Source organism: Macrobrachium nipponense, chromosome 40 (assembly GCF_015104395.2).
Source record: "Macrobrachium nipponense isolate FS-2020 chromosome 40, ASM1510439v2, whole genome shotgun sequence".
NCBI lineage: Eukaryota > Metazoa > Arthropoda > Malacostraca > Decapoda > Palaemonidae > Macrobrachium > Macrobrachium nipponense.
Window position 1 is genome coordinate 32,771,791 of NC_061101.1, and position 26,711 is coordinate 32,798,501.

Consider the following 26,711-nt stretch of genomic DNA (forward strand, 5'->3'; position numbering starts at 1 on the left):
CATTCCGGGACAAAAATAAAGGAATTATCAATTTATTTATTTATAATCCAACGGCAAACCCAGTGTCAGTGTTAATGGAATACAGAGATTTTTACTTTTCGACCAAGCAGTCAGCACAACGGTTCAACACCGACACACGGAAAACATTATCTCCAACATAAACACACATTCAGAGGTATAGAGAATGCAATACTACGGGTTCTCTTTAGAAAGGAACTGAAAGTACCCAAATACTATACATTAAGAGTATAATTTTAAGTACAAATAAAATCCAAAGTTAAAACATCTGGAGCAAGTAAACGAAACTAGAAACTTCTTCCTGTCACAGCTGTCGCGATCACCCAGTTTCTGCTGCTCCGAGACAACCCATAAGGAGGGACAAGGGATCCTGGGACAATTCTGAATATTTTAACAAATGGGAACAGAGGTCTTTGAACTACTGGTCTTAACCAATAACAACGCAAGGCATAATATGGTGCTGGATTCGTCCACACACAAACATACATACATACAGATTGTTGGTCTGGTGGCTGTTAGGAAGTTTCCTGGACAATGGGGTTCACAATTGGTTCTGTGACTGAAGGATAAATGTAGAAGTACCTAGTGTTTTATCTTTCTTTATCGAGAATTATTCCTATTAATGGATATGGATTGTTGATATATGCATATATATATATATATATATATATATATATATATATATATATCTATATATATATATATTAAGTATAAATATAAATATATACATATATATATATACATATATATGTGTGTGTTGTGGTGTGTTGTGGTGTGTGTGGATATTTCATGCTATTCCCCTCGCCTCTTTTTCACAGCACAAATGTGTGTACACTTGTACTTTCATTCCTTCCGTAACTCACAGACGCTCTCGTGCAAACGTACACAAAATAACGCACACATTCAGCAAAATATCGCATTGCACTGCTTTCAATTAAACGTCAAAAGCAAAAATGCATTTGTCTCGCGTGCAAGACGATGAGACCATCAATATCCCTCAACCGGGGCACAAAGACGAGAATTAATGTCACTCGGATCCTGCCATTTCAAAATAACATTACGTTTCTTGTATTCGATTACACCAACGGCAGTGTCATATCTTCCAAAAAAAAACTTATATTACCAGAAAATTCCCATGAACAAAAAGACCATCAACTTCATGAACACAGTATTCGTTTTCTCCTTTGTCATTACATTTAAAAATTTTCTAATATTAATATGTTATCCGAACAACTCGGTTAATATAACCTGACCTGAAAAACTGACACTATTGCACGTGATCCGCGTCGCCTGTATAAAGTTTCTGATTTATGCCTCAGTTATTGATTGTATCTACAAAAATATTCAGGTTAATTGTTTGTTGATTGTTTATCTTTACCTTTTGTCTTCCTCAGTATTTTGCTATACTTCCCTTGTTTATGATTTTTTATCTTAAATTGTACCTTTATTTGGATGGCAACAAATGAATGTGCTGGTATTCTCAATATTAGCAATAATCACGAAAAACATATTCGTCACATATCTATTCCCGGGCAAGACTGTCTGCTGTTAATGCTTACTTTATCCCACTACCTTTGGGGAGGAGAAGGAAATGTCTGTTCACTAGCGCTGGGTAGACGGGAGTAGTTAAAACCATATGGGTGCAGCATGCCAGCTATAATTCCACTGCATATTCAGTAGTATATCTGGTTCCAATTTTTTTTCATTCCCTCTGCGAATGAATGGATTTAGTATTGGCTCAGTGAACCACAGGTCAGCGGTTCAAATATAATAATAATAATATTATTATTAATATGAGGTATAAAAATGCCCAACAATTAACCAAAATTCAAATGGATACAAAACCCAGCCCAGAAGGAATAAAGTCTTTGAGCTCATTGTCGTTTTGTTAGTGCTTATCACATGCAAACAATTTCCTTTTCATTACAATCCACGTAATCAAATGAAAAACAGTAGTGAAAGTCATCTCCAGATGATTTATTTCGATTTTATTTTTCATTAAAAAACACCGAAAATTAAAATAAGCTAGGTAATACTGAATACTACAATGGAATCAATTACTGACTTCTTTAACAAATTCACAGTAATTAACGACGACCTGTAGTTATTATTAGCAACAGTGGGGGAAAATAATTACGAAACATTCTGCGTAATAAGCCCGATATTGCCATGGAAATGGGATATATGCCAGCTGCTCCAAAGATAAAGCTTATGACTTCACAAAAAACGACCCTCATTTACATAATATGAACTGAGATTTCTGTAATTATTAGCAATGACGTCGATTACTATTCTTACGGCGATAGGTCACTGAGTGAATGAATACGCAAAGTGCAAGCTTGAACCGCCAGGCATCGCTACAAATATAAACATAAAAAGCATCCACTTTGCATCCCCTATTCTTTTCTTTTCTTTTCTTTTGTTTCTTCATCCAAACGTAAAATTTTGAGGGAATATTTTGATTTTTTTAGTTTCCTTCCACCTTTTACTCTGGTAGAATGTTGATCGAATACAACGCCTTTGTGAATTTTAATATATCTTGATAATTGTACAATTTTAAGGGTAAAAAATTTATGTTCGAGTTCTATGTTAATTGTTGTGGTTATTTTTTTATTTTTATTATTTTAGAAGCCCGTGTGTAGATGCAATTATACGTATATGGAAATTACGAAACGTCAGTCAATAATATGAGCAAGAAAGATCAATCTTAAGTGTCCATCAGCATACGAGTTGTATATAACGGCTATATCACTCAACTCGTATTTTATATATATAATATACCTGAATTCTCATGACATGCGTAATTCCTACCTGGGCAGTTGAGCACGATCTTTCCAAATCTTCTTACAAGGAATATTTAGAGAGGAGGGTTTCCATGTACAGAGAAGCTTAACAAGGATGTTCATCCTATTACATGGGTTTGCAACACTACTAAAAGGATTTTATTTCCACGTAATATACAGTTGGCTGTCTTCCGTCGGACTGGAGGAAGGTAATTGTAACAGAAAAAATTGTTATTCGCCTGAGCAGATTTAAATTTATTTTTCCCCTCTAATCTTTCTCCTTCATATACATACATACATAAATACACACACACACACACACAATATATATATATATATATATATATATATATATATATATATATATATATATATATATATATATATGAGTAATTTTCATCGCACATCGATGTGAAATATATGAGATCCAAGCGGCCCCATTTTGTTTCTTGATGACTGCCTAAGTAGCCCTAATCAAACTGGATGAATTTTGAGAACTCCGTTAAAGGAGTCTCGTCAAATATTATCATTAATCACGTGAGTACGCGTTTGTAACTTGAGAACTCATATATGTTAGTTATTTGGTAAAATCCCTCGTGGAATACTCTATGGTGCAGTATTCTATGTTGCAGAAAATAATAATAATAATACTTTCATCTATTTTTCAATACAGCTCTCACACGTGGATCAGTTTCTTGTTTCTTACGTGAGGTTATTCTTTCAAACTGAAATCTCTCGAAAGGATGGTCTTGATGACCTGGCCAGTTTGTAAATAATAATAATAATAATAATAATAATAATAATAATAATAATAATAATAATAATAATACTTTAAATTATCAACTGTGCCAGAATATTATAATGTTTTTTGTTATTTTTATATTTACTGATACTACTTTCTTATTCTTTGCTCTTACCTTTTTCACAAACGACGAATTTGTTCATTGGAAATTTGAAAATTTAAAGCCAAGTTTACAGCATTTATGCACACTATGTATGGGAATGAAAAATAATAATGGCTTCTCAAGTTTCCCTGTTCATTTTTCCATTGATCTTCACCTTTTTCCTAACTAATTAGATGTCGGCCCCTCTAATGAGCAGTCGACAAAGGCTCCCATCCTTCGCACCTTCCTTTCATCTCTCTCTCTCTCTCTCTCTCCTCTCTCTCTCTCTCTCTCTCTCTCTACACCGAGCCATCACTTCGTCAGAGGTCTTTCACAGGCTCCACTTAAGGACGGTTACTTTCTCTTCCAATCGATTAATTTTAATTGCAGATTTTCATACAATTAACGTTCCAATCACATCGAAAATATGGCGATTAATGTCAGCCACCTCTTACACGGCACCTCTTCCTAGCCTTCTCTAGAATGCATTTGGTAAATGACAAGCATTCCCCCACCCCCACCCCCCAAACCCCATATACTAAATATCATCCAAGTTCAGAAATTCAGTTTACGGTCTCTCCTCCTATAGTGTCATTGCAAGCAACTAAACAGTATACTTGAATATTTGTCAATAAAGTAATCGGTTAAGGTAAGTGAATCACAAGAGCACCACCAATCACATCCAAAGACCAGGCCTCCTCGATCCCACACAAAAAGAAGCTAATCATTACGATATAAAATTATTTTAGTGGAAATAACGCACCCTCTAACGAGCAAAGTAAAGCCCTGACTCCGATTATATTTCTCGCGGCCGAGAGAAGCTAAGAATTTAGGGAAGGCCACAGTCACGTTCCACGTCTTACGTCAAGGTTAATCTCATGACACACGGTACCTCGTGTTCCCAATGTTTTTCCAGCCACAAAACAGCTGTCAGATATTTCGTGAATCAACATTCGGTTACAAGATTTTTCCCGACGGCCATATTAGCTATTTACAGAAAAACCAACAATAAAGGAGCAGAAATTCCTTTGTATAAAAAAAAACCTAACAGCGCAGGAGCAAAGATTCCTGTGTAAAGAAGCGCGTCTAGACACTACCAAATAAATTATAATTTTTCTAAAGTTTGCTACCTTTTTCGTTTTCTTGACAGATGATAAACAAATATTCGAAAGTAAATATTTGATAAAGTTGTCTAGAATCTGGAATTGTTCTTTACGCACAATACTGTACTTGATTTGAACGGTTATATTAATGCAAAAAAAGTATGGTAGGTTTAGATCTACGTAATCTTTGGCACACTATTAAATTGTTTAAATCAAGATGACTTCACTTCTCAGCTTAATGGATGATATTTCGTATAACTTTATATAAGCTTATCGTTAACTCTTACAAATTCGACAAAGATAATCTACTGTGAATGGCGAACACAGATTACACATTAAAAAAAAAGTGGAGCACAGAGGATCCCACTGAAATGTAAGACTTGCAGAGTCAAAAGCTTGAATTCCATCATAGCTCTCATCTTCCACGCCTTAAGAGGTGGGTCTTCTATAGCCTCCTTCTGAGTTAGGAGTATTTTAATCTTCCAATTTTCTTTATTGTTATCTCTTTCAAGGTTCACTAGACCACTCATTAATAACTTCTAGGATGTCTCACTACTTCTAACGAATACCCTTCATGCCCATATCTCAAGCCCAAACGAGATGAGAAATGAAAGAATACCAAAGAAATGATTACATACAAAGGTAACAAATACATTTACTATAACTCACTAAATCAAACGGCCAAAATTTGACGAGGCATATCCTACTGAGATAGAAAGACGTAAGGGAAGAAGATAAGAAGACAGGTAGAGACAGATATAGACTGACCTCTTCAGCGGGGTGTTCCAGGAACTGAGCCAAGAGGTATGAGCGGGGGTCGACGGCCATCCAGTCGGGGTTTTCAAGACGTGTGACGTCACCATCTAACCCGGTGGCGGGTAGGCCAGCACCTGCTATTCCTTCCTGTAATCGGTACATGTAGGGCAAAGTTTCGCTTGCATCGTAACTGTGGACGGAGAAAAGAAAACTTTTCGTTAGTACAAACACACATAGCTGTCAAGCATTTGCTAAATCAATTATATGACGAATCACCCGAGTTATGATTAAGTTTTAACTGAAGTATTCCATAAGAAAAAAGCTAATGAGAATATAATAGGCATTTCACATCGCTATATATGGGTGTTCTCTTAAAGGTACACTTTAAACCTAGTGATATTTAACATTTACATAGCTCCGTAAACCACCCAACCCACCCACAAAATTATATACCAGTACCTTGCTTATGAGTTAAAGTAGATCAAAACATTTATATCATTCACACAAACATTTGACTATTAGCTTAACATCCGATAAAAACAACGTCATTTTACTCATCAGAAAAGACAAGAGTAAGCCTCCACAACTGGTATGCATTACTCACAGCATAATAGCTTGAAATGAATACCACTTACGATTCACCTCAACTCGAAAATCACCAAGTTCTATTGCTCACAAAGGCCATGCAAGTCACTAAGCTCACTTGCTATAAAAAGGCCTCACCAATCCCCTTGCACACTTGCTATCAATTACTACCACAACATTAAGCTCAGTTGCTCACAAAAGCCACGGATGTCACCAAATTTAGTTGCTATGAAGATTCACCAAGCACAGTTGCTGTATATGCCTCACCAAGCTTAATTGTTATCAAATGATACGTCATCATCAAGGTCACTCACTCACAAAACCTAAACGTCACACCTATTGCTAAGCTTAATAGCTGAGAAAGGCTTCGCCAGTCACCAAGCTCAGTTGCTACCAAATGCCACCCGATCACTCAACTCAGCTGCTCACAAAGGCCAGTTAACCAGGGGCCTAGCAGTCTGCATCACCTGAGCTATTAATACTACAAGGTCCTTTTACATAATACCAGATCATCTAGTATATTTCAAGTTCCTTTTGACTTTGTAGGTATCGTATGTGTCTCACTCTCTCTGAACTTAACAAGTACGAATTCCCTATCCTTTAGTCTCTTTTAGACCTAAGACTGGAATATATCCTCTACCGTCATCGCCCGATGTCATCTCCATAAACTGAATTAAAACATAGATTGACAGATCAAATAGAATAAATGGACTAAATAATGGTCGTAGGGTAAAGAATGGTACAAGACTAAAAATGTAAATGTATAAAAAGAAAATAAAGGGCGTAGGAGAAAGACAATTTCACGAGAGCAAGTTTAAATTTATCATGAAGAAGAAAAAGGATACAAAAACAGCATTGTTTGAGAATTTCTAATTCAACAAATATTATTGCAAAGGATTTACGATTTAAGAGCGACAATGCGTGTAAAAACCGGGATAGAAAACGCAAACATAACTTCTAACACAATTCGAAATGAACAAGATTTTACTATTAAGAACAGGACAGAAAGGAGAAAATCTGCCCTCAAAATTCACCAGAATTTCAGTCCTTATTCAAAAAGAAAAGTCGAAAAATCTTTCACGCTCTCGTCTTATTTCGACTTCCTCGTAAGACTTTCAACACAATATCCGGCTCGCCTTTTTCAGTGTTTCTTTCAATACACTTCATCCTCCCACCAAAAAGATAATCGAAGAGACTTTCTGGTTTCCGTTCCGAAAGCGAATGTCACACTCCGTCACAAAAGAGCAAACGAAAACATCTACTCGCTGCTCGAGTTTTATCGATATCCGAGCACATCTCCAAAAAGAAAACAAAAGAGCTGTTTACAGTGGCTCCCCAAACAGCGGCTAATTAGGTGTAACGAGCAGATTAGAGTAATTAATTACTTTTATAAAAATATGCGGGGAAAAGTATTCCTCACACAATCGCCAATTATCTGAACAAAAAAGTGGGAAATTTCTTCTGTGCCGAATAATTAAAGTGACACTGAATACTCTGCCTTTATACGACGATCCTCTGTCAAAAGAGATAAGTTAATAATAAGATAATATAAACAGGTTACGCAAAGTAAGTTTCTAACATTGTTTGAAGAAAAGCGACGACATTTACACACTGACGTACAAATCAAGGCTCTTTTAGCTAAGTTATCTCTTCTCTATTTTCAAATACGGATATAAAAATACATCAAAATTAATGACAGCATTGCCACCCGACAGATTGGGCTGGAAATTTAGAAGCTTCGAGATTATGGGCGTTCGTCTTCTTTCCTTGAATTATGTCCCCTGTGCTCCAGGGAATTAAAGAATGTAGTTACGCGGTTTCTTATATCTTTTTTTCTGTATCTACATTTCCCGTCGACAATACAATTATTACTCTCAAATCTGTCTCGTCTTTGGAAAGTAATCTGAATAACGGATTTTTAGAATCAAAGTACATATTGCGTTTCTGGATAAAGAAATTTCTCATTCAATGCTATTTACTCAACCAAATAACCATCTGCGCAATACATTGTATCTAGAACTGAGGAAAAACCCTTCACGCCGAAAACATACTATATGAAAGCTCATTCGTCATTTTAAATCTTCCTAGAACTCGACATTCACAAATAAAAGACTATACATATCAGTGATTCCCTTTATAGTAATTTGACAAAAACATTGTCATCCCATTTCAGTGAATTGGATTTATAAAGACTGAGAAAATCATTATTAGCTCTCCTGCCCGGCCATTCAAGACTTTACAGATGTCCAGACTTCCAGTGCTTTTACCGGGTTGCCATCACCAGACCTAGTAAACAATGATTACTAAGAGATTGTACGGAAAACAAGATGAGAATAATCACTGCTTCTGAAGAGAGAGAGAGAGAGAGAGAGAGAGAGAGAGAGAGAGAGAGAGTCGATAACTTTGATTCACCAAGAAATCGTTAGGGTATAGCAGCATAGCATGACAAAATGGCCATGATGCTTAACTACAAAAGCGAAAATAAGAATCTCTCTCTCTTTCGCAAGCGTGCGTGAGTACGTACGTGAGTACACACAAACACACACCGCATTCTGGGAAAAAAAATCCACTTAAAGTCCGACAGAGCAATACATTTTATGATCTGTTAACCCGACCGGACGCTGACGGACACCTGCCACGAAACTATGAAAAGGCGAAGGACCACGAAGGGGGCGCATGCGCGCTTCCTCCCAAATCCACCGCCGCTAAATCAGAGGAGATGGAAATTGAACCACGTGGTTAACTCGGCGTGTGACCTGGACGGAGGGCAAATGCAAGCTCGTAACTTTTTGCCCAAAAGCAATAAAGCCATTAGAGGTTTAAAGCTTCAGGTTCCCGCTAACACCACTTCGCTCCCATCAGCGCCCGCCATGTGAGAGAGGTCACCCCATGAGGAGGAGCAGGAGGAGGAGGAGGAGGAGGAGATGGGCTGTTCACACGCTCAACCTCAAATAACAATAACTGTAACAAAGAGAAAACAAACACACAGCCGACCCGCTTTGTACGTCAATATAACGGTTCGGATAAAAACAGCCAAAATCAAATATATTCCCGTCGAAAGTTGGAGGTAAAACAAAAAAAAGGAGTAATAGAAAACAAAAATAAAGGAAGCTCTGTCCATACTGATTGGAAATGAAACCACCACTGCGATAATAGTGAGTGACGTGCATATTTACTTCACACATTTTCGAGAACTTCCATAGTTAGATTATGACATGATTCACTCTAACCTTGATGACAACGGGAAAAAGACATCAAAGCGGGATCTCTCTTGGCTTCCGAGAGAGAGAGAGAGAGAGAGAGAGAGAGAGAGAGAGAGAGAGAGAGAGAGAGAGAGGCCTGGGAACAAGCCATTTCCATTTCCCCTTCATTATGATCTAATTTGCATATCGAACTTGCGTGATTTTCCTTCAGGTGACATTTCTCACTATCCCACTATCTGACATCCAATATTCTTCTTAAAGCTTTATATAGTCAATATAAAATTGTCGACATAGTTCCAGTGCCGTACGTGATCCATGTTACATTAGGCAATACAGATCGTATTAGACAACTGTATAATCTTACTGTCGCATGAAAGCTCAGTCTACTTGGTATCCTATGTATTCAGGCTGCTCATTGTGTCATTGACTTTTCTTTTAGTGTTTCACTCAATTTCCCTTCCAAGGAACCTATACTGGATATTAATGTTCATTCATATGTGAAAGACTCTACCTCATTCATCATTATTCATGCTACTGTTATTTTCAGTATATAGTCCATCTTCATTATGACTACTTTTATTTGATTTTTGCTTAAACTTCTAGACATAGAAGGCGCTCTAAAAAGCGAGCTTCAAATCTTGCAGTATTTTGCTGCTCAAAAAGCATCACCCACTCATGATGACTAAGCCCGACGGTCGTTTAAGATCTAAATCACCACACCCTGGCAATAACTTACACCCGAGGGAAATTATAACTGATAAGTGCTTGGTACGCGGAAGGGTTCGAACCGATGCCTGCTTCTGACACATCGATAGACGGTGACTTAGACCACTCAGCTATCAAATGAAGTCTATCGCTGTTCTAATACAAACGCTCTTTCATCTTCAATCACTTTTTTCTCTACCACAATGACAAACAGCATAGACGTGCCAGTCTGTGTAATTATATGAGACCTAGCAGTTCTTATGACCCTTTAATCCAAATCACTTTTGAACATTAGTTATGAATTCTATTGTTGCAAAGCATTCGTGGTTTCTATTAACGTATCGTTATAGAGATGAACAACGATAAGGTGCTGGCCTATTTATCGGTATGGTTCCCTACGGTCCTCTTTTCGGAGAACCGCCATTTGTCTTCTCTGCTGTAAGGGATTATTATGTAATGTCAGGAATCTTCTTCTTATGCTGTCTATGTCAACGAATTATCATTTCAAACCGGCAACGTTACTTACTCATTTTTCATTCCAGTGACAAAATACTTTTATATTAATTCAACTTTAAGCAATGAAGTTAGACATGTTAGCTGAATAGCCCAGGAAAAGAACTTTTACGTCGATGTTCATTATGAATAACCTTTATCGACAACACGAAAAAATTATTTCAATTCGAGATTTGCCTGGTGTATGCATGTATATGTATATGTATATGTATGTATATATATATATAATATATATATATATATATATATATATATATAATATTATATATATATATATATATATATATATATATGATGTTTGATCACATCACTGTGATTCATATACAAGCATTAAGCTACTAATGTCCTTAATATCCAATTCGCTCTAGCTCGGAAATAACATATTTTCATATATGTTAACCAAAGGGGAATTTTTTAGTTGACAACAAGTTCGTCGTCTCGTGGGATCGACTGCAGTTCCAAGTTATGGTCTGTCGCTGGATTGATCCCACAGAACGATGAACTTATTATGAAAAAAATATATATTCTTCGGTAAACATATATAAAAATATATTATTTCCGATGTAGAGCGAATTAGATATTAAGGGACATTTGTAGCTTAATTAGCTTAATGCTTATACACACACACACACACACACACACACACACACATATTACCTGGTCGAAAAACGTAATAAAGGTCTTAAAATCGATATAATCTGAAGTTGGTAAAACGTGTTGGAATCCTTTAATAGATGAAGATATTCGAACCCGGAGATACATTCTCATGTACATATATTTATACATATATATGTTTACACATATATAATGACAACAATATAACCTTCAGTTCTTGTATTGGCAATGAAATATTTATGAAAATTTGCATTACTTTTTGAAACTTGGCTCACGACCCAAAATCCAAGATGAAAGAAATGCGCATATTCAATACAAACATCTAACTTTTGTACAATGGGAATCGCATAAAAAAAAGTAGCAAAAAAGTACGAGTAAACAATACGGAACACACGGTGGACCTAAAAACACAAAAGAACAACACTTAAAAGGGCGTATTTTCGAGGTCGCCCTCACTCCACATTTTTTATGTTTGTCAGTGCATTCCTATGTAGGTCACAGCAAAAATGACAACTGAAGGTCCTGTGACTCATAATAAGCTATGAATACCTGAATCTAAATAATAGAAATCATTACTGCCGAACTCTTTAACATATAAGTTGTCGGTGCTCCCAATACCGGTTTACTTTCCATTAACATAAGAGTATCAACATCACTATAAATTTAGCCTATTTTGAAACGTTTCAAGTGTCATTACTAAACTAGAAATTAATTGGGTACGCTTGCTGCTTTTCATTTCAGGCCAAAATAATGAAAACATGAAATTACAAATATATTCATACAGATGGTTTTCAAAGGTCTGCTGTCCAACTCATTATTCTGGCCTCTAAATTGGGAACACGTTTCTCTCTCTCTCTCTCTCTCTCTCTCTCTCTCTCTCTCTCTCTCTCCAGGACAAATCAATCAACACTTCTAATTACAAAGAGAAAATTAGTGAAATACAAAATCAGCCAACATTGACCACTGCAAGGAAAAGAACACTGAAATGCAAAATTACACTCAAAATTTTAATCAGATAATAAAAATCAGATACTATCTTTTTTCATGTTGCATGTTAATAAACTAATCCTAGCACCTTGTGTGTGGTAAGGTATTTTGGTATGTATAAATGTATAATTTTGCTATTGGCAACAAGTGTATAATGTGTTCATTTAAATCAACACCAAATAAGTAATTTATGTCACTAATATATTATTAACCTAACAGCATACACGTGATTTGTGTGAAAGCGAAAATGTATTTTTTGTTAGTGGTATTTGTGTAATTTGTGTCACTAAGTCATACAATTTTCATGAAGATGTTGAAGCTACTTTTATGCGAAAAGGTCTGCATATTCTGATAAAAGCGTTTCTAAACTTTATGGAAAAAAAAATTCATATAAATCAACATCAATGGGCTAACACAACATATGCAACTGAACATCGTCATTCACAAGATAAGATCAATCACAGTAAAACCACACTAGTGATATACTATATGACACTTTTTGTAAGAATTCGTTTCCAAAATTTCCGCATCCTTCCATCCTTCATTGACCTCTTTATTCCTACCAAATCTCTCTATTTCTCCATCAGTTCAATTCGAAGTCCACGAGTAAGTTCCGTCGATTCCAAATGGGGCGCTACGTCACAGGAGTGAGTTTGTTTAATTTCCGTTTATCAATTATTTTAAGCATTCTTGGAGAAAAGACCTCTAATTCCGAGGGATGTCTACATCTACCCGATAAGTCTCACACTGCAGTGCAACCAAGTTGTTTACGATTCAGTGATTAGGCGTGATATTTGATACTTCCATAGATCTTATTTGCCTCCTTGGGCCTTTCTAGAAAAGCAATACTGTTATGTAAGAGAACCCAGGGGAACTTCTTTCATACTAACAATAACGCCGAAGTTGTGTCCAGTAAAAATGAAGCAAAGGACATGACTAGTCAATTGAGACGTTAATCATACATATCTTGTTCTCTGTCCCTCTATTCATTTTCGTGCAGCATGAAACCCCTTCTTGATACCGGAGGCACATCTCCTTTAATCCGATTACTTGGCATCCGAAACTAATTACTTGTGTTATATTTCCAAATATAAAAATCACGATGGGACAAAACGCGGCTGAAAAATGGAGTGCGTGAAGGACAGGAATTTTTAATGAAATGGCTTTATAGTGAAAAGAGACCCTTTCATCCCCTTTAGAAAGAGTTAAAAAGGGTAAACTTTATTGCAAACACAGGATATAAAGCTGATAGAGCACGGAGCGCCCCGGGTTAACTTTGACATTCCTTAATAAACAGCTCCTTTCGTTCCTACTTGAAATCACTCATTGTTTAAAGGGTCTCGTCCCTTCTTCGACGCCGATCCTCCCCGCTCTCCTCTGGCTCTACGATTCGATACATTTCTCGTCCAACAAGTGTAACGAGTCGATCTCCTTTCACATCGAATTTGGTTCCATTTCGACAAATAACCTCCCGCCATACGCGGAGTTATATTGCATTTCGATAAAAGTCCCATTTGACGTCGAATGAAGTTCCTCATTTCGACGAGTAATGACTGAATCCAAAGATAGAGAGGAATCAGTGTCAAATGCCATGGGAGCAGCCGATCTAAAGTTAAAATCCGTCCTGCACCCGGGGAAGAACTCGAGTCACCTACAAGTCACAACAACCGCACAAAAAATGAGATAATTACGTTCCAGAAGCAGCATTGCTATGTCGGTGTAAATTGATTACAGCCTCCGTCTGCATTCCGGACTTTCGGTAAATTCCAGGGATGATTAAAACTCTCTCTCTCTCTCTCTCTCTCTCTCTCTCTCTCTCTCTTTCTCAGGTGTCAATCTAGACAAGGGTAGAATATGAGGATGGAAAAGGCCGCAGCATTTTCTCCTGAATGAATCCAGGCATCGTACATGAAAACTTTCACAAGAGGCAGTTGTTGATCGCCATCCTCGCGCTGATCAACATTTCCGGGTAACTCGAATCCTTTAAAATGAGAAGCAATTTGTTGAAGCGATGCTTTCGTCTTTCTTTGGGGAGCGGCGACATTTTTCAACTTAGGCGAACGACCGAGGCATCATAACAACAGGCCAACAAATAGGGCGATCAAAATGACGGAGGCGGAGTATTGTGGACGATAAAAGTCTGGGGGCACGATGAGGTTAAAAGCAGCCGATATCAGGTCAGATAATTTGTGGAAGGTAACACCTTCAGGTTTTCTCTTTTCTTTCACTTGTAAACCGACGAACATGAAGCAAATAAGAAACTGGAAAACTCACGCATGAGGGGGTTGTATAATGACTGAAACCACAGACACTGACAATAACGCCTTACATAAAGACAAGAAAAAAGAAGCAATGTTTATACCAATAAAATACAAATTTGAATTTCAATCATTCAGAAGTAATGAATGTTGCAAGGAATGTCAATTGTTGATGAAAACAGGTTCTTAAGTAACAACTCTACAGTTGCCCATTAAATTTTTTTTTTTTTTAGCAAACAATGAGCATAGCAGAAACCTAAAAATAAGAGGAAAAGAAGAAGGTTGTATACAGTATTATGACATGACAATACTATAATCATAAATACCAGTCAAAGAAAAAAAGTGAAAATAATAAGGATATCCAAACAACAAAACCGGGCACAGATGTGCAGACATTAACACCTATTTCGGGGTCTGCCTAGCGACTGGTGTTTGAAAGGGATGCCTCAACTTACAGCGGAATTGTCCCGTTTATGTGCCCTGTGCAACTTACGTAACAGTCGAGCGAAGCCAGAGGGACTTGTTGCTTATGTCACAGGGTCATTTGCCCCACTTGAAAGACCAATTGTAATATCACTTATCACTGCCACGTGAACGGGGAGATAACAGAGATTAGTCTGGTCAAACAACGAGGCGTAATGCCCCCTGACATAATTACAAGTTCATTAACAAATGAATGAATAATTAAGAACTATAGAGCGTCGCTCCGATGTCTCCAGCACCATAACTCATTCCTAGGGTCAATATAAACACGTTTCATTCTTATGTTTCCACGATTTAGAAGAGGAAGCAACGAATCTTCAAGAAATAAAGAAATTTTGACAATCTGACGTACATCTTAAAACTTTGACATAACCAGGTGTCTGGTCACCTCTGAACGAGCAAATTCAACTATATTCAAGTATTACAATACAGCAGGAGAAAGGAATTTAGAACACCGGTATCTCCACGAGTGTAAGAAAAAAAAAAAAAGGGGGGGGGGGGCAATTACAGTTTGCATTACAATTCATATACGTTATCCTAATTTCCAACTGAATTTTACGCTCTATGATCAAACCATTTGGCATTCTTAAGCAAGTGATTTACCCCAGATTAGAGATATGTTTTCATAATATTGCCAATTACGAAGCGATGGAGCGTTACTGCAAAAACGCAAACTATGCAATATAAGCAATATATCACCTTTCATCGTTTAAACATAAAAGCTCGCGCATTCACTCACAAACATCACGATCTATCTATCGAGATCTATGAATTAATATAATATATATATATATATATATATATATATATATATATATATATATATATATATATATATATATATATATATATATACGCGCGCGCGCACACACACACACACACACACATATATATATATATATATATATATATATATATATATATATATATATATATATATATATATATGAAGCCAATTCCACAATTTGTTCAACAAACGAAACAAAGATTCGTCATTTATGGACTTGACTTGAAAAAGCGCACTGAGGAGTATTATTAGCAGCAGCACCTTTAGGAGGTCATTCTAACTTTCCTGCTTCATTGATTTTTCGATTCACCTCTCCACTCATTTTATCATAATCTGCGACAATTTCAAGTTCCTCTTCTTACGAAGATTTAGGAAGCTTTCACCATATCATGCCATTTCTCTTCACTATCATTACATTTCCCAAATCTGTCATCCAGATCCCATTCCTATTCCACTATCGTACTCCACACTTATGCTCCTACACCCATCTTTCCCCGATTCTTCTCCTTATTCTAACAACGAGAGCACTCACTGGAAGCCATGGAAACGCGACATCCCTCAGAGTGACAGAGTACTATTCCAAAGAAGACGTACAATCCTGTTCATATAATCTATATAAGCACTGGTGTCATTAAAAATCTTACATGTTGTAACAAAATAGCATTTACCCTCTACAACTATCTGCCTTAATTCTGCAGGATGTTAGGCCCAGTTCTTCCCCAAGACCCCTTCTGAAAGCCCCAGCCCATTGATGAAAAGGAGAGTAAAAGAAAGGCAGCCTTACCTGTTGAGTGCAGCTGCTGCCGAGTCAGGCTGCCGCGTCAGAAGCTGTTGATAGTCGTCTTGGGTAAAGCCCTGCGATGGGAGGTTATTAAGGGAGAGGTCCTCTAAGAGTGTGGGTTGCTGTTGATGTGGGGCACTGCGTACGCCCTCGAGAGGTAGGCACCACACCACCGGCAGGACGCCCAACCATGCCAACGCAGCAGCGCGCAGAAACACCATCACTGCAAAGAATAACATTCGCTCTTAATACGAATGACTGCAATTTATAGCGATGTATCAGTATAAAGTACAGCAAAAGAGTTCTTTCATATGAGTCTCAATATGGAAAAATATGCAACACACAGAAATTCGTGTTTGAAGATTCTTGAAGCACCAACGTCCACTCTCTCCCACTCTCTGGACGTGTATGTACACTGCAATACCCATGTGTGTCTGTGTGCGTGTGTGCATGTGAGGGTCTCGGTGCCTGTGTGTCTGCTTACGCATAATGAAAACCACAATTTAATGCATCTCAACAGAGCAAAGGAGCAGCTAATCTTCATCTCACACACACTTCCCACATCCAAGACAAAAGGTGAAAGGTAAAGGGTGTGAAGGGAGGCACCAAACGCTAAATTCAGAGATAAAGCTACTTACGAAGATTAAAAGCAATTATGCAGAGAGAGATGGAAAGGGAACACCAGCGAGACAAAGACATAATCACGGTATTTATGTTAACGGGACCAACCACGGCGAGTTTGTATATAAATGCGATAACAAAATACAAACATAAAAACTTAATTACATCTCTTTTCATACACATTAATATACTCAGTTGGAGCCATCTTTCTGCCTGATAAGTTCAACATTACTAACATGTAAGTAGTATTTTAAAATAATTTTGCAATAGAACAGAACTCATTGATTCAAATAACGATATCATAAGAAAACGATTTTGATTTATGACAATCAGAAAAGATTTTTCTATATATCTAATCATTCCTGGGAGTCAGATCGTATTCACAATTATAGAAGCAACTGCAGTTAAAATACCTGAAATTTACTAAACTACATCAAGACCTTATCTCGAAAACACGAATAAGGAAAAAACTGTTTAAAGAATTAACAAATGCAAGGTACTTTACTCATCTCTCTCTCTCTCTCTCTCTCTCTCTCTCTCTCTCTCTCTCTCAAATGTTTTTCGTATGGCCACTCAATGCCTTGACTCAATGTCTTGAAAAAATCTCTCCGGAACTCGACCCCTAAGGGGAGCCCACATTTCATCAAGAAAGTAGAGAACCTACAAGCTCGTGGTATGATTAAAGAAAAAATCAACCGAGATCTGGAATACCTTATAAAATATGTCAATTAGACAGATAAACATGCAATTTGTTTTTATTACTTTTCAGAAGTGAGTAATATGTTCATGGCGATAAGAAAACATTACCGTAGAAGCTAAAAAAATGTTTCCGTTCGCGTGAGTGTTATGAGAAATCCATCAATTCTGTCGTACCTAACCGTGAGTAGGTTTTGTTGAAATATATTCTGGCTGTATCAAAACATGACTGGATCACGTCTCCTCAATTACCGACATATAAAATCGCAGAACACTACAAAGGATAACAATACAAAAATACAATATTGGGTTAAACGGCAACAGTGATAACATACTTTTATGGCCAAGAACACTGTCAACATTAAATATAATAATAATAATAATAATAATAATAATAATAATAATAATAATAATAATGCAACAACGTCCCTACGAGAATCTACATGAAACTTCTCCGGGGCTTATATAGCGGGCGTGAGAAGCCGTGAGTTGTTGGGAGTTCATTAATGTTAAGTATGTTATCAAGAAACTTCAAAGCGAGTCACATAAGAGGTAATCTAGTACGGTCAGGTGAGAGGACGGCCATGGGGGATAGCGATTGGATGCGGAGGAGGAGGAGGAGGAGGAGGAGGAGGAGGAGGAGGAGGAGGAGGAGGAGGGAGAAGAAACCGAACCGGGAGGAAAATGAGTAGTGGCAAGCGAAGTGGGAACCTCAGAAAGTAATCTCAGAAGTCAGGCGGTTTCAGAGGACCAATTTCTCCATTCGAAATTTACTTATGATTTTGCTGTTTTTAATATTATTTCTAAACTTGGTGACAGAGAGAGGGTTTACATCACATATATTGTTTCTACAACACGGCGCGCGAAAAATAAGAGACTGAAAACCGTGGTTAATAAACAAAATGAAAACACAGCAGAGCTCCAGTCAAATGTAGTGTAGAGAAGCAGTATTAGGCCCCTACCCAGGCGCACCTAGGCAAAAGGTGATTTGTCGAATTCATGGATAGTACTCCCCTTTTCCATATACATTGATCAGACCCGGATACGACCGGTATAAAGTATTCGTTCCCAAATCGACAGATACTCAATATTTCCCCGTTGCTGGTGTACCCAAATCCACCTGCCACTCCTGAGAAATAATAATGACCTTGCTACAAATCGCCCAGACCGTCTGAAGAATTGAAACTAGTCCTAATTCCTCTTAATTCCTCAAATATTCTCTTCTCTTAAAAAATAATTCATTAATGTTCTCAAATCCTATACAGACATACTGACTCAAATAACCTCTGCCCCTACAAAAATGCTATTCCAAATACCTCTAGTTTTACAGACGACCTGGAAAAACTTCTCCTAAAAAGTACACGGAGGCTGAATCAGTTGGCTCTCAACGAAATCACATCTATCTCAGCCCAAGGCTCCTCTCCAGAAAAAAAGAGGGAAGAGTCCATAGAAAAGGGATCTAATGGATGAGGTAGATGAATCCCATCACACATAAGGGGCTTAAATGGATCTACGGACAATGCTTTCTGTATTATTTAATGGCTCTAAGGACAATGTTTCTATATATATATATTTATCATTGACCGAGATACGGAGAAAGAATGAAACCGGATACAAATATATCATGGAGCCGGAGGAATTTTCTTTATGGAAACAGCATTCGTCTAGCCAGCTGTGACAAAGGTGAGTTTACAATAAAATGGAAAAAAGTCAAACCTGCTCAAAAGTATGACAAAACTTCGAATACTAAGCTGCTCCCTGCAACAGCCGTCCATTTAGATCAGCTCTGTTATACCTAATTGGATAACCCTCCGGAGAGAGAGAGAGAGAGAGAGAGAGAGAGAGAGAGAGAGAGAGAGAGAGAGAGATCATCCAGTCAGGTGGGACCGCTTTCTGACTGAACGGATTAGCAGAAGTGAGGCTTAGGATATTGAGAGAGAGAGAGAGAGAGAGAGAGAGAGAGAGAGAGAAGAGAGAGGAGAGAGAGAGAGAGAGACTGGGAGCCACAACAATGGAGGAGAAATCTAGCGCAAAATGCTCAACGCGGAACGATGAGGCTCAACCATATCTGCGGATCTACGGGACAAAAATGACATGTGCTTCGAAATTTCTTCTCCTCATACTGCAAGTAAAAGCAAGGACGTCTCACTCTCTTACTATTATTGTTTCTCTTTCTCTTTCTCTCATCTGCCGTTGTTCTCTTTCTCTTACGTACCTAACCACACAATATTTCTTTGCCCTCAATCTTATGATCCTCCTGTTCCCCAACTTAGGGATAACAAGACGTCCTGCCATAACAACAGGTCCTGCCTTTAGGAGATGATTCTTCAATGACAACACCAATCGTACGTAACAGTAAAAAAAATGAGAAAAAAAATGAAAAAGAAATCTGGGGAAATGCACGTACAAGCAAGGGAATCCCATTGCGAGTCAATTTACCAGCTGATATTAAACTCCCAGGAGCACTTCAACGTTGCTGCCAACAATGTCTAGTGTGTGAGTGAGCTGGATTTGCTTCCGTCTATCCACTTTGCTCACGTCGATGACAAACAAGCATTATGACGTTCCGTTGGAAGGTCGGAAGACAGCTCGCGAAAGCCAAGTGGCAGTAAATAAGATGGGCGAATAAATCTTTTCTATTGTCGGCTCTCTCTCTCTCTCTTCTTCTTCTTCTTCTTCTTCTTCTTTTTCTTAAGCTTGACACTGTTACTAGCAGGAGTTTATTAGCAACAAGTTTAACAACTTTTAGACAGAAAACTTTAAACTTTTGAAAACGTTTTCAATACGAACGACAAAGCGTACACGCCTTTACAAGGCAACATTTAAACCCGAAAGACAAATAAACTAGACAGAAACAAAAGAAATATCAGTACATAAAACAACAATATGTTCGACGATAAAATAGAACACAGCCAGTCAGTCTCCTCCTGTCACACGTATGAATTTTCCTTCCGCCGGAGATTTACGGAGCAATTTCCGTCTCCCGGCAAAGGAAAATACAGAATGATTTCGGCATATTCCTCCTACCAGCTTCAGCTTCAACTTTGTGCGACAAGAAAGAAGCGGAACAGATTCAAATCAGCCAGATGAAGAATGATAATGCCCGTGCAGAATGATCTCTAGAATGTGACTGTTTCTAAGCAACTGAGAATTCCACCCAAAATGAATGATTTCTTTGATACCACTCAATATTTTCAAGTGAGACTACCAACCAATGATCAATTAAGATACGAAGCTGATCTGTAACTATGTGACAAAGATCTTTTTATTGTGATAAAGAATATATGAAGCCCTCTCATATATAGTCACCTTTCAGGATCTGTAAAATTTATGAATGAATGCATCTGTTTCTTATCATATTGCTATCACAAATAAAAAAAATCCATCAAAATAACAAATATAATAAAATGCCCTTTTTGAAGCAATACCACTAACGTCACAATTATATATATATATATATATATATATATATATATATTATACTATAATATATATATATATACATATATATATAGAATCACTAATATTAAATATAAGATACAGATATATATTTAGATTAATATACATAGATAGATATAATATATATTATATATATATATATAGATTGTATATAGATAATTATATATAATGTATATAATTATATCTATATCTATATATAATATATATATATATATATATATATATATATATATATATATAAATATATATAGATAAGATATATATATATGATATTTTGAAGCAGTTCCAACGATTTCAGACTAATCGGATTCATTTCTTTTAAAACCTATTTGAAGTAATTGCAAAAGCATTTCGGAAAACCTTTTAAAAATGACAATATTATTCATGTCATGAACACATTCTCAACTCATTTCGAAGGATTACAGGACACATTTATAACTATAATTCACAAAATTGCGACCTGTATTTCCAGAGAAATGTCAAATAATAATTTGAAGATAAGAACGGAAAGTCAAAACAATCGAGAAAAACAAGCCCTGACATGTGGGAGGGACTTCAAAAAGGGTCTCCCTTCCATCGGCCTCCACTTCCCGCTTGAGAGGGGAAGGGAGAAGAAGACAAAAATAAATACAAAATGAAGGTAACTCAAATAAAGGATAACTTTGCCAATCCCGCATAAATAATGAAATAAAAGTGAAAAGTAAAATTGGTTCTGAACTAAGTATTTGATAAATTTTATATACATAAACAACCAAACAAAGGCGTTCACAAAAAATGTAAGTCTAGTTTCAAAGACATGAAGACATCGTTTACCTATATAAATAAACAAACGTCTTCATGTATGTTCTCCGTATATGCATGTGAACAAATAAATTTATTATTATAGTTATATTTGTTGTTGTTGTTGTGAAGGTACTGCCCGTTCTTCATTATTATTGAACATGATCGGGAACTTCCTTATCTCTTAATTATTATCACAATTATAATTGTTGTTACTGAAAGGACAGACTGCAGCTGAACACAGCAATTTCTGTAACAATTCTTATTGCAGAAGTTGCTCTTAGCAGAACCAGTTCGGAGTTCTCTCATCACACACACACACACACACACACACACACACACACACACACACACAGCAGCCCAAACAGTTCAATGGCAACAAGCGGAGTTTCCGAAGAAATCAGGTTTATGGATACGACAGGAGAACTGGGATTAAAAGGGATTATCAATCACTAACACAAAAGACCGAAGTCCTCATGACCCGCACCTACGACAGCAGAGAGAGGGGAAAATCAATTTAAGAGCTATTTAGACTCAAATCTTCTTTCAATTCCCTTTTCTCCTTCTAACAATAAAATCATACTTAAAAAGATCCTCTCTCTCTCTCTCTCTCTCTCTCTCTCTCTCTCTCTCTCTCTCTCTCTCCACAAATACATAACCCTGTTTTTGATCTATCAATACAACATAATTAAGCAGCTTCTCCATTACATGTGCTTAAAAGAACCTCCGGTATAATCGAAGCAATTCAAAAGAAAATCTCACCAGCGGCCATTTAGTCATCTACGGCTTCACACAAGCTCAATTATCGGCACTCAAAGAGGCGTTTTAATTAGCCAGCACCAGAGGTAATCCGCAAGACGACCACAGGGCAAGGCGGAGCCCACCTTATTATGGTCGGCTATAATTCAACAGATCCATTATGATTCGCCAACGACACCTCATTATATTCAGGTACTTAATCATCCTTGCTTGCTGTTGTTGTTGTTGTTGTCTAATGACAAATCAGATTAATCACCGCAACTGTTGCGTCCTTGGCGAGGACGGTCACTCTCCTAGCCACTCAGGCATGCAATCAGGACACTCGTGAACGTTCTGGCCAATAACGACTGTACGGTGAGATAAAGGAGTTGTCTAAAAATTACAGTTAAAGTGTAAGCAGCTACAAATATCTTTTAATATCGAATTCATTAACCTTGGTAATAACTTACACCAAAGAGCGTGATATTTGATAAGTGTTTCTGAGAATAGCTAAGAGGTTACTCTCGACTATTTACCGTCGTTGCTAAACCAATGAACCAGGTTCGAATCCTGGCAGAGGCAGGAGTATTGATCATTTACAATTCCTTTTGGTGCAAGTTATTCGCCCGGTATATATATATATATATATATATATATATATATATATATATATATATATATATATATATATATATAAAGAAGGAGAGTAAAGAGAATAAGGTAACTTCTTACTAAAAAATCTTACCACTACAGAAACGTGAAGCAGTTCACAGAACATATGAAGTAAAGCTGATAAAACTGAAAATTCCCAATATCAGTGTCTACGTACTATTGCGAATAAGCTTATCCCATCCTGAGGATTGTTATAATTATTCTGATAACTGGAACGGCTGGATAAAAACTAACGGTTGATCATCCACGAGAGAGAGAGAGAGAGAGAGAGAGAGAGATAATAGAATTAAGCAATGTATACGAATAACAGCATTCGTTAAAATAGTATATTAACTACACTAATAAAAATGGTTAGTATTTCCATTTACAGCTTATTAGTTTTGTCAAATTAATCTCTCATTAAACATCGCTCAACCCATTCTTGTGGTCCTCTTTGACATCCTAGCAGAGAGAGGATTAACATTTCGAAACATTAAACGGAGAAAAAATGGAATGAAGATAAACAGTCTGCCCATCATCAAGCCTCTCTTCTAACTTTCTCCTCCTCCTGAGAATTGAGGGTTAGGCTATGGCCGGAAGAAAAGAACATCGATCTCAAATGCAGTTTGAACAGTAACAACTTCCTGCGAGGAAGCCACCCAACATCCGACCCCCCATCTACCCAACCACTCCACCCCCCTTTCCAAATAAGTACAAAAAAAACACAAACTAATTCTTTTTCTTTTTTTGTTTCTCCTCTTTAACACCGCGAATCAGAGCCAAGAAACGGGTAATTGCGCAATGAAGGTATAGTGGAAATTCCCGTCAGCTCAGCAAGTATTCTGGTACTCACGGCAAAGGCCATTCTTTTTACCCGAAGGCGAATCGAAAATGAGAGACGGATCTACGAAAGGTGCAAACACTTGAATGTGACGATAAGACGTAGGCTAGATTCGAAATCTTTTCTCAGTAACTCAAAGCTGGAAAGTTTAAGTGTTCTTTTACGCTTAGAAAATATCCATTTACCTACAATTGATTATTGTCCGATAAACTACAATATTACTCATTCATAATGATAATGTCCTGGCATCTGTATAAGGACAATTCCTAAGTAACTTCAAGTGGTAGTTTCAATTCTGTCTAAAAAACGGAAGTAAAAACAAATTGTAACGACCAAGGAATTATAGGCAATTTCATATCAACTTTCTCAAAAACAGTTTGAGATTGAGTTCAATTTGTGGATCCAATTTTCAGCTAACTTTATTTGTCTTCGCAGTCAAAATGATGTCCCTTTATAACTCTCTAAAATTGTGAACATTTCTGAGAGTACAGAATGAGGTAACTTCCAGTTACTTGAAGAATAAAATCATCTTCTAATGATTTTATCCTTACGGCAAAAAGAAAAATACAACAAGCAAAAACAGAATAACTGAAATAATAATAACATTATCCAAATACGTCTCATCCAAGACGGCGGGGGGAAGCTCGCGCTGACTCCATTAAGTCAATTCGGGCGGGACCAAATGGCTTCAGAGCGAGAGTGATTTCATTCCATATTCAGTGTGTGGTGCCTACCTCTAATTCCGATGTCCTGAACTTGCACAATTTGCTTCTCAAATTTACAACAAGTATTTATTCTTCTTAAGATAAAGTATGCATTTGACATTGATTAAAATACAATATAAAATAAAACCGTGATTACACCAAGCATAATCTACCTTAAAACTGAAACATCAAAATTTAAAACAAGTAATCATAATGCTGCCTAATATTAAGAGTTTGAATAAAAAACCATACACTAATGATATGACCTTCAATAAAAATACCGGATACTCTTAATACAGCTTAACATTATGAAGTACGTATTATGACATAAAACACCCTCCACCCCCAACCCCCCAACCGAGTGACTATAATATAATACATCACCATGAACGTGAAGATATTAGAAACTCCATTTCAAGGACCACCTGTTGCTGACCAAACGGAATGCCAACATAGCAGAGACTGAGTTTCATAATAATATCAACCTTGCATTATCAGGCGCCCACCACACACACACTGTTAAGGGATTTCTGCTTCTAGTGTGAAAAACCTTACGATTTATATAAAATAGTCCGATAACAAAATGGGGAGAAGGTCTCGCTCCTTCCTGCGACTCTCTACATAAATCATCAAGCTACGAAGAACACATCACAAAAAGGCAAACGCTTAAATATTGTAAACAAGATGCTGAGATCATGGGGAAAAGCCGCAACCCTTAGCAAATGCCCTTTCATTAACTGTCCAAGTCGTTTTTATTCATTCTGCAATAAAATGATTGAAGTCTAAAACACATATAAAAGAATAGAAGAGTGTATACACCTCATTCCACATCAAGATGCTTAATTATTACGGTAATTATCTACAGAAAAAATTAAATATTCCTATCCAGATAAAGAATATCAACTGTTAGGCCTCTGATTATGGTACAAGTAAACTCGATTACAATACGAGAAGGACAAAAGCTTTTCCTTAAAATGTTATTCAGTACATAGTAATCCTGTGTAACCAAATGCTGGACTCTGTGTGATGAAAGTGAGTCTGACACAGGTTTAAATAAATGATAAACAAACAAATATTAAATACATACATACTGAAGTCTGAGGTAATGTAAAAAAAAAAAACATCGAGTGAACAAAACCAAATCACCTTCAAACTCCCAACAAAAACAGAACTAGAGAACAGCAGCTGGAGCTAAATTACAAAAACAGAGAAAACAAGAGACCGAAAGATTTTTATTCCTGGCCCCAAGATTATTTTCATCACCAAATAACGACCACTACAATTTTCTTTTCGCTCTACAATAAGCCAGACTCAATATATACTACGGTGGGCACGCTATTTCTTGGCAGGAGGAGGAGGAGGAGAAGGAGGAGGAGGAAAGTAGGATGAGTTACCTAGAAATTAATTTTAGTCGGCCTTTCCAAAGAAAAGATATTCTTTTGACAATTCAAGGGTTCTTGTGAGGTAAAATAGTGATTTTCAAGGATTTTCAGTAAAAACCAAGTAGGGAAATCTAAAGTTTTACATTAATATGTTACTTGGTGATGTAGTTACTTTTAATAGAATATCGATGAGTCAATCTTAATTTTCATTACAACACTATTTAGTGAAATTTCGAGATTTTCAGTAAAAAATGTTTGAGTGAAATTAAAGGGCTTCCAATAAAGTATCATCAAGTAACCTCTTACGTAGTGATATTTAAAGGGTTTCCATAAACTTTAGCATCCCCTCAAGCCAATTCATCCGGTCGAGTTATTTTG

General features: G+C 36.9%; 1 protein-coding gene across 6 annotated transcripts in view; it reads right to left on the bottom strand.

The window, feature by feature from the left end:
• Positions 1-26,711, bottom strand: part of LOC135212068 (uncharacterized) — a 359,803-nt gene that overhangs the window by 34,070 nt on the left and 299,022 nt on the right. For all 6 annotated transcript variants that reach the window (XM_064245417.1, XM_064245416.1, XM_064245413.1 and 3 more), the window contains 2 exons: positions 16,465-16,684; positions 5,557-5,734 (listed from right to left, as the gene is read on the bottom strand). In XM_064245417.1, the coding sequence (XP_064101487.1) occupies positions 5,557-5,734; positions 16,465-16,682 (396 nt within the window). In that variant the 5' untranslated portion in view covers positions 16,683-16,684. The remainder of the gene's footprint in view (positions 1-5,556; positions 5,735-16,464; positions 16,685-26,711) is intronic.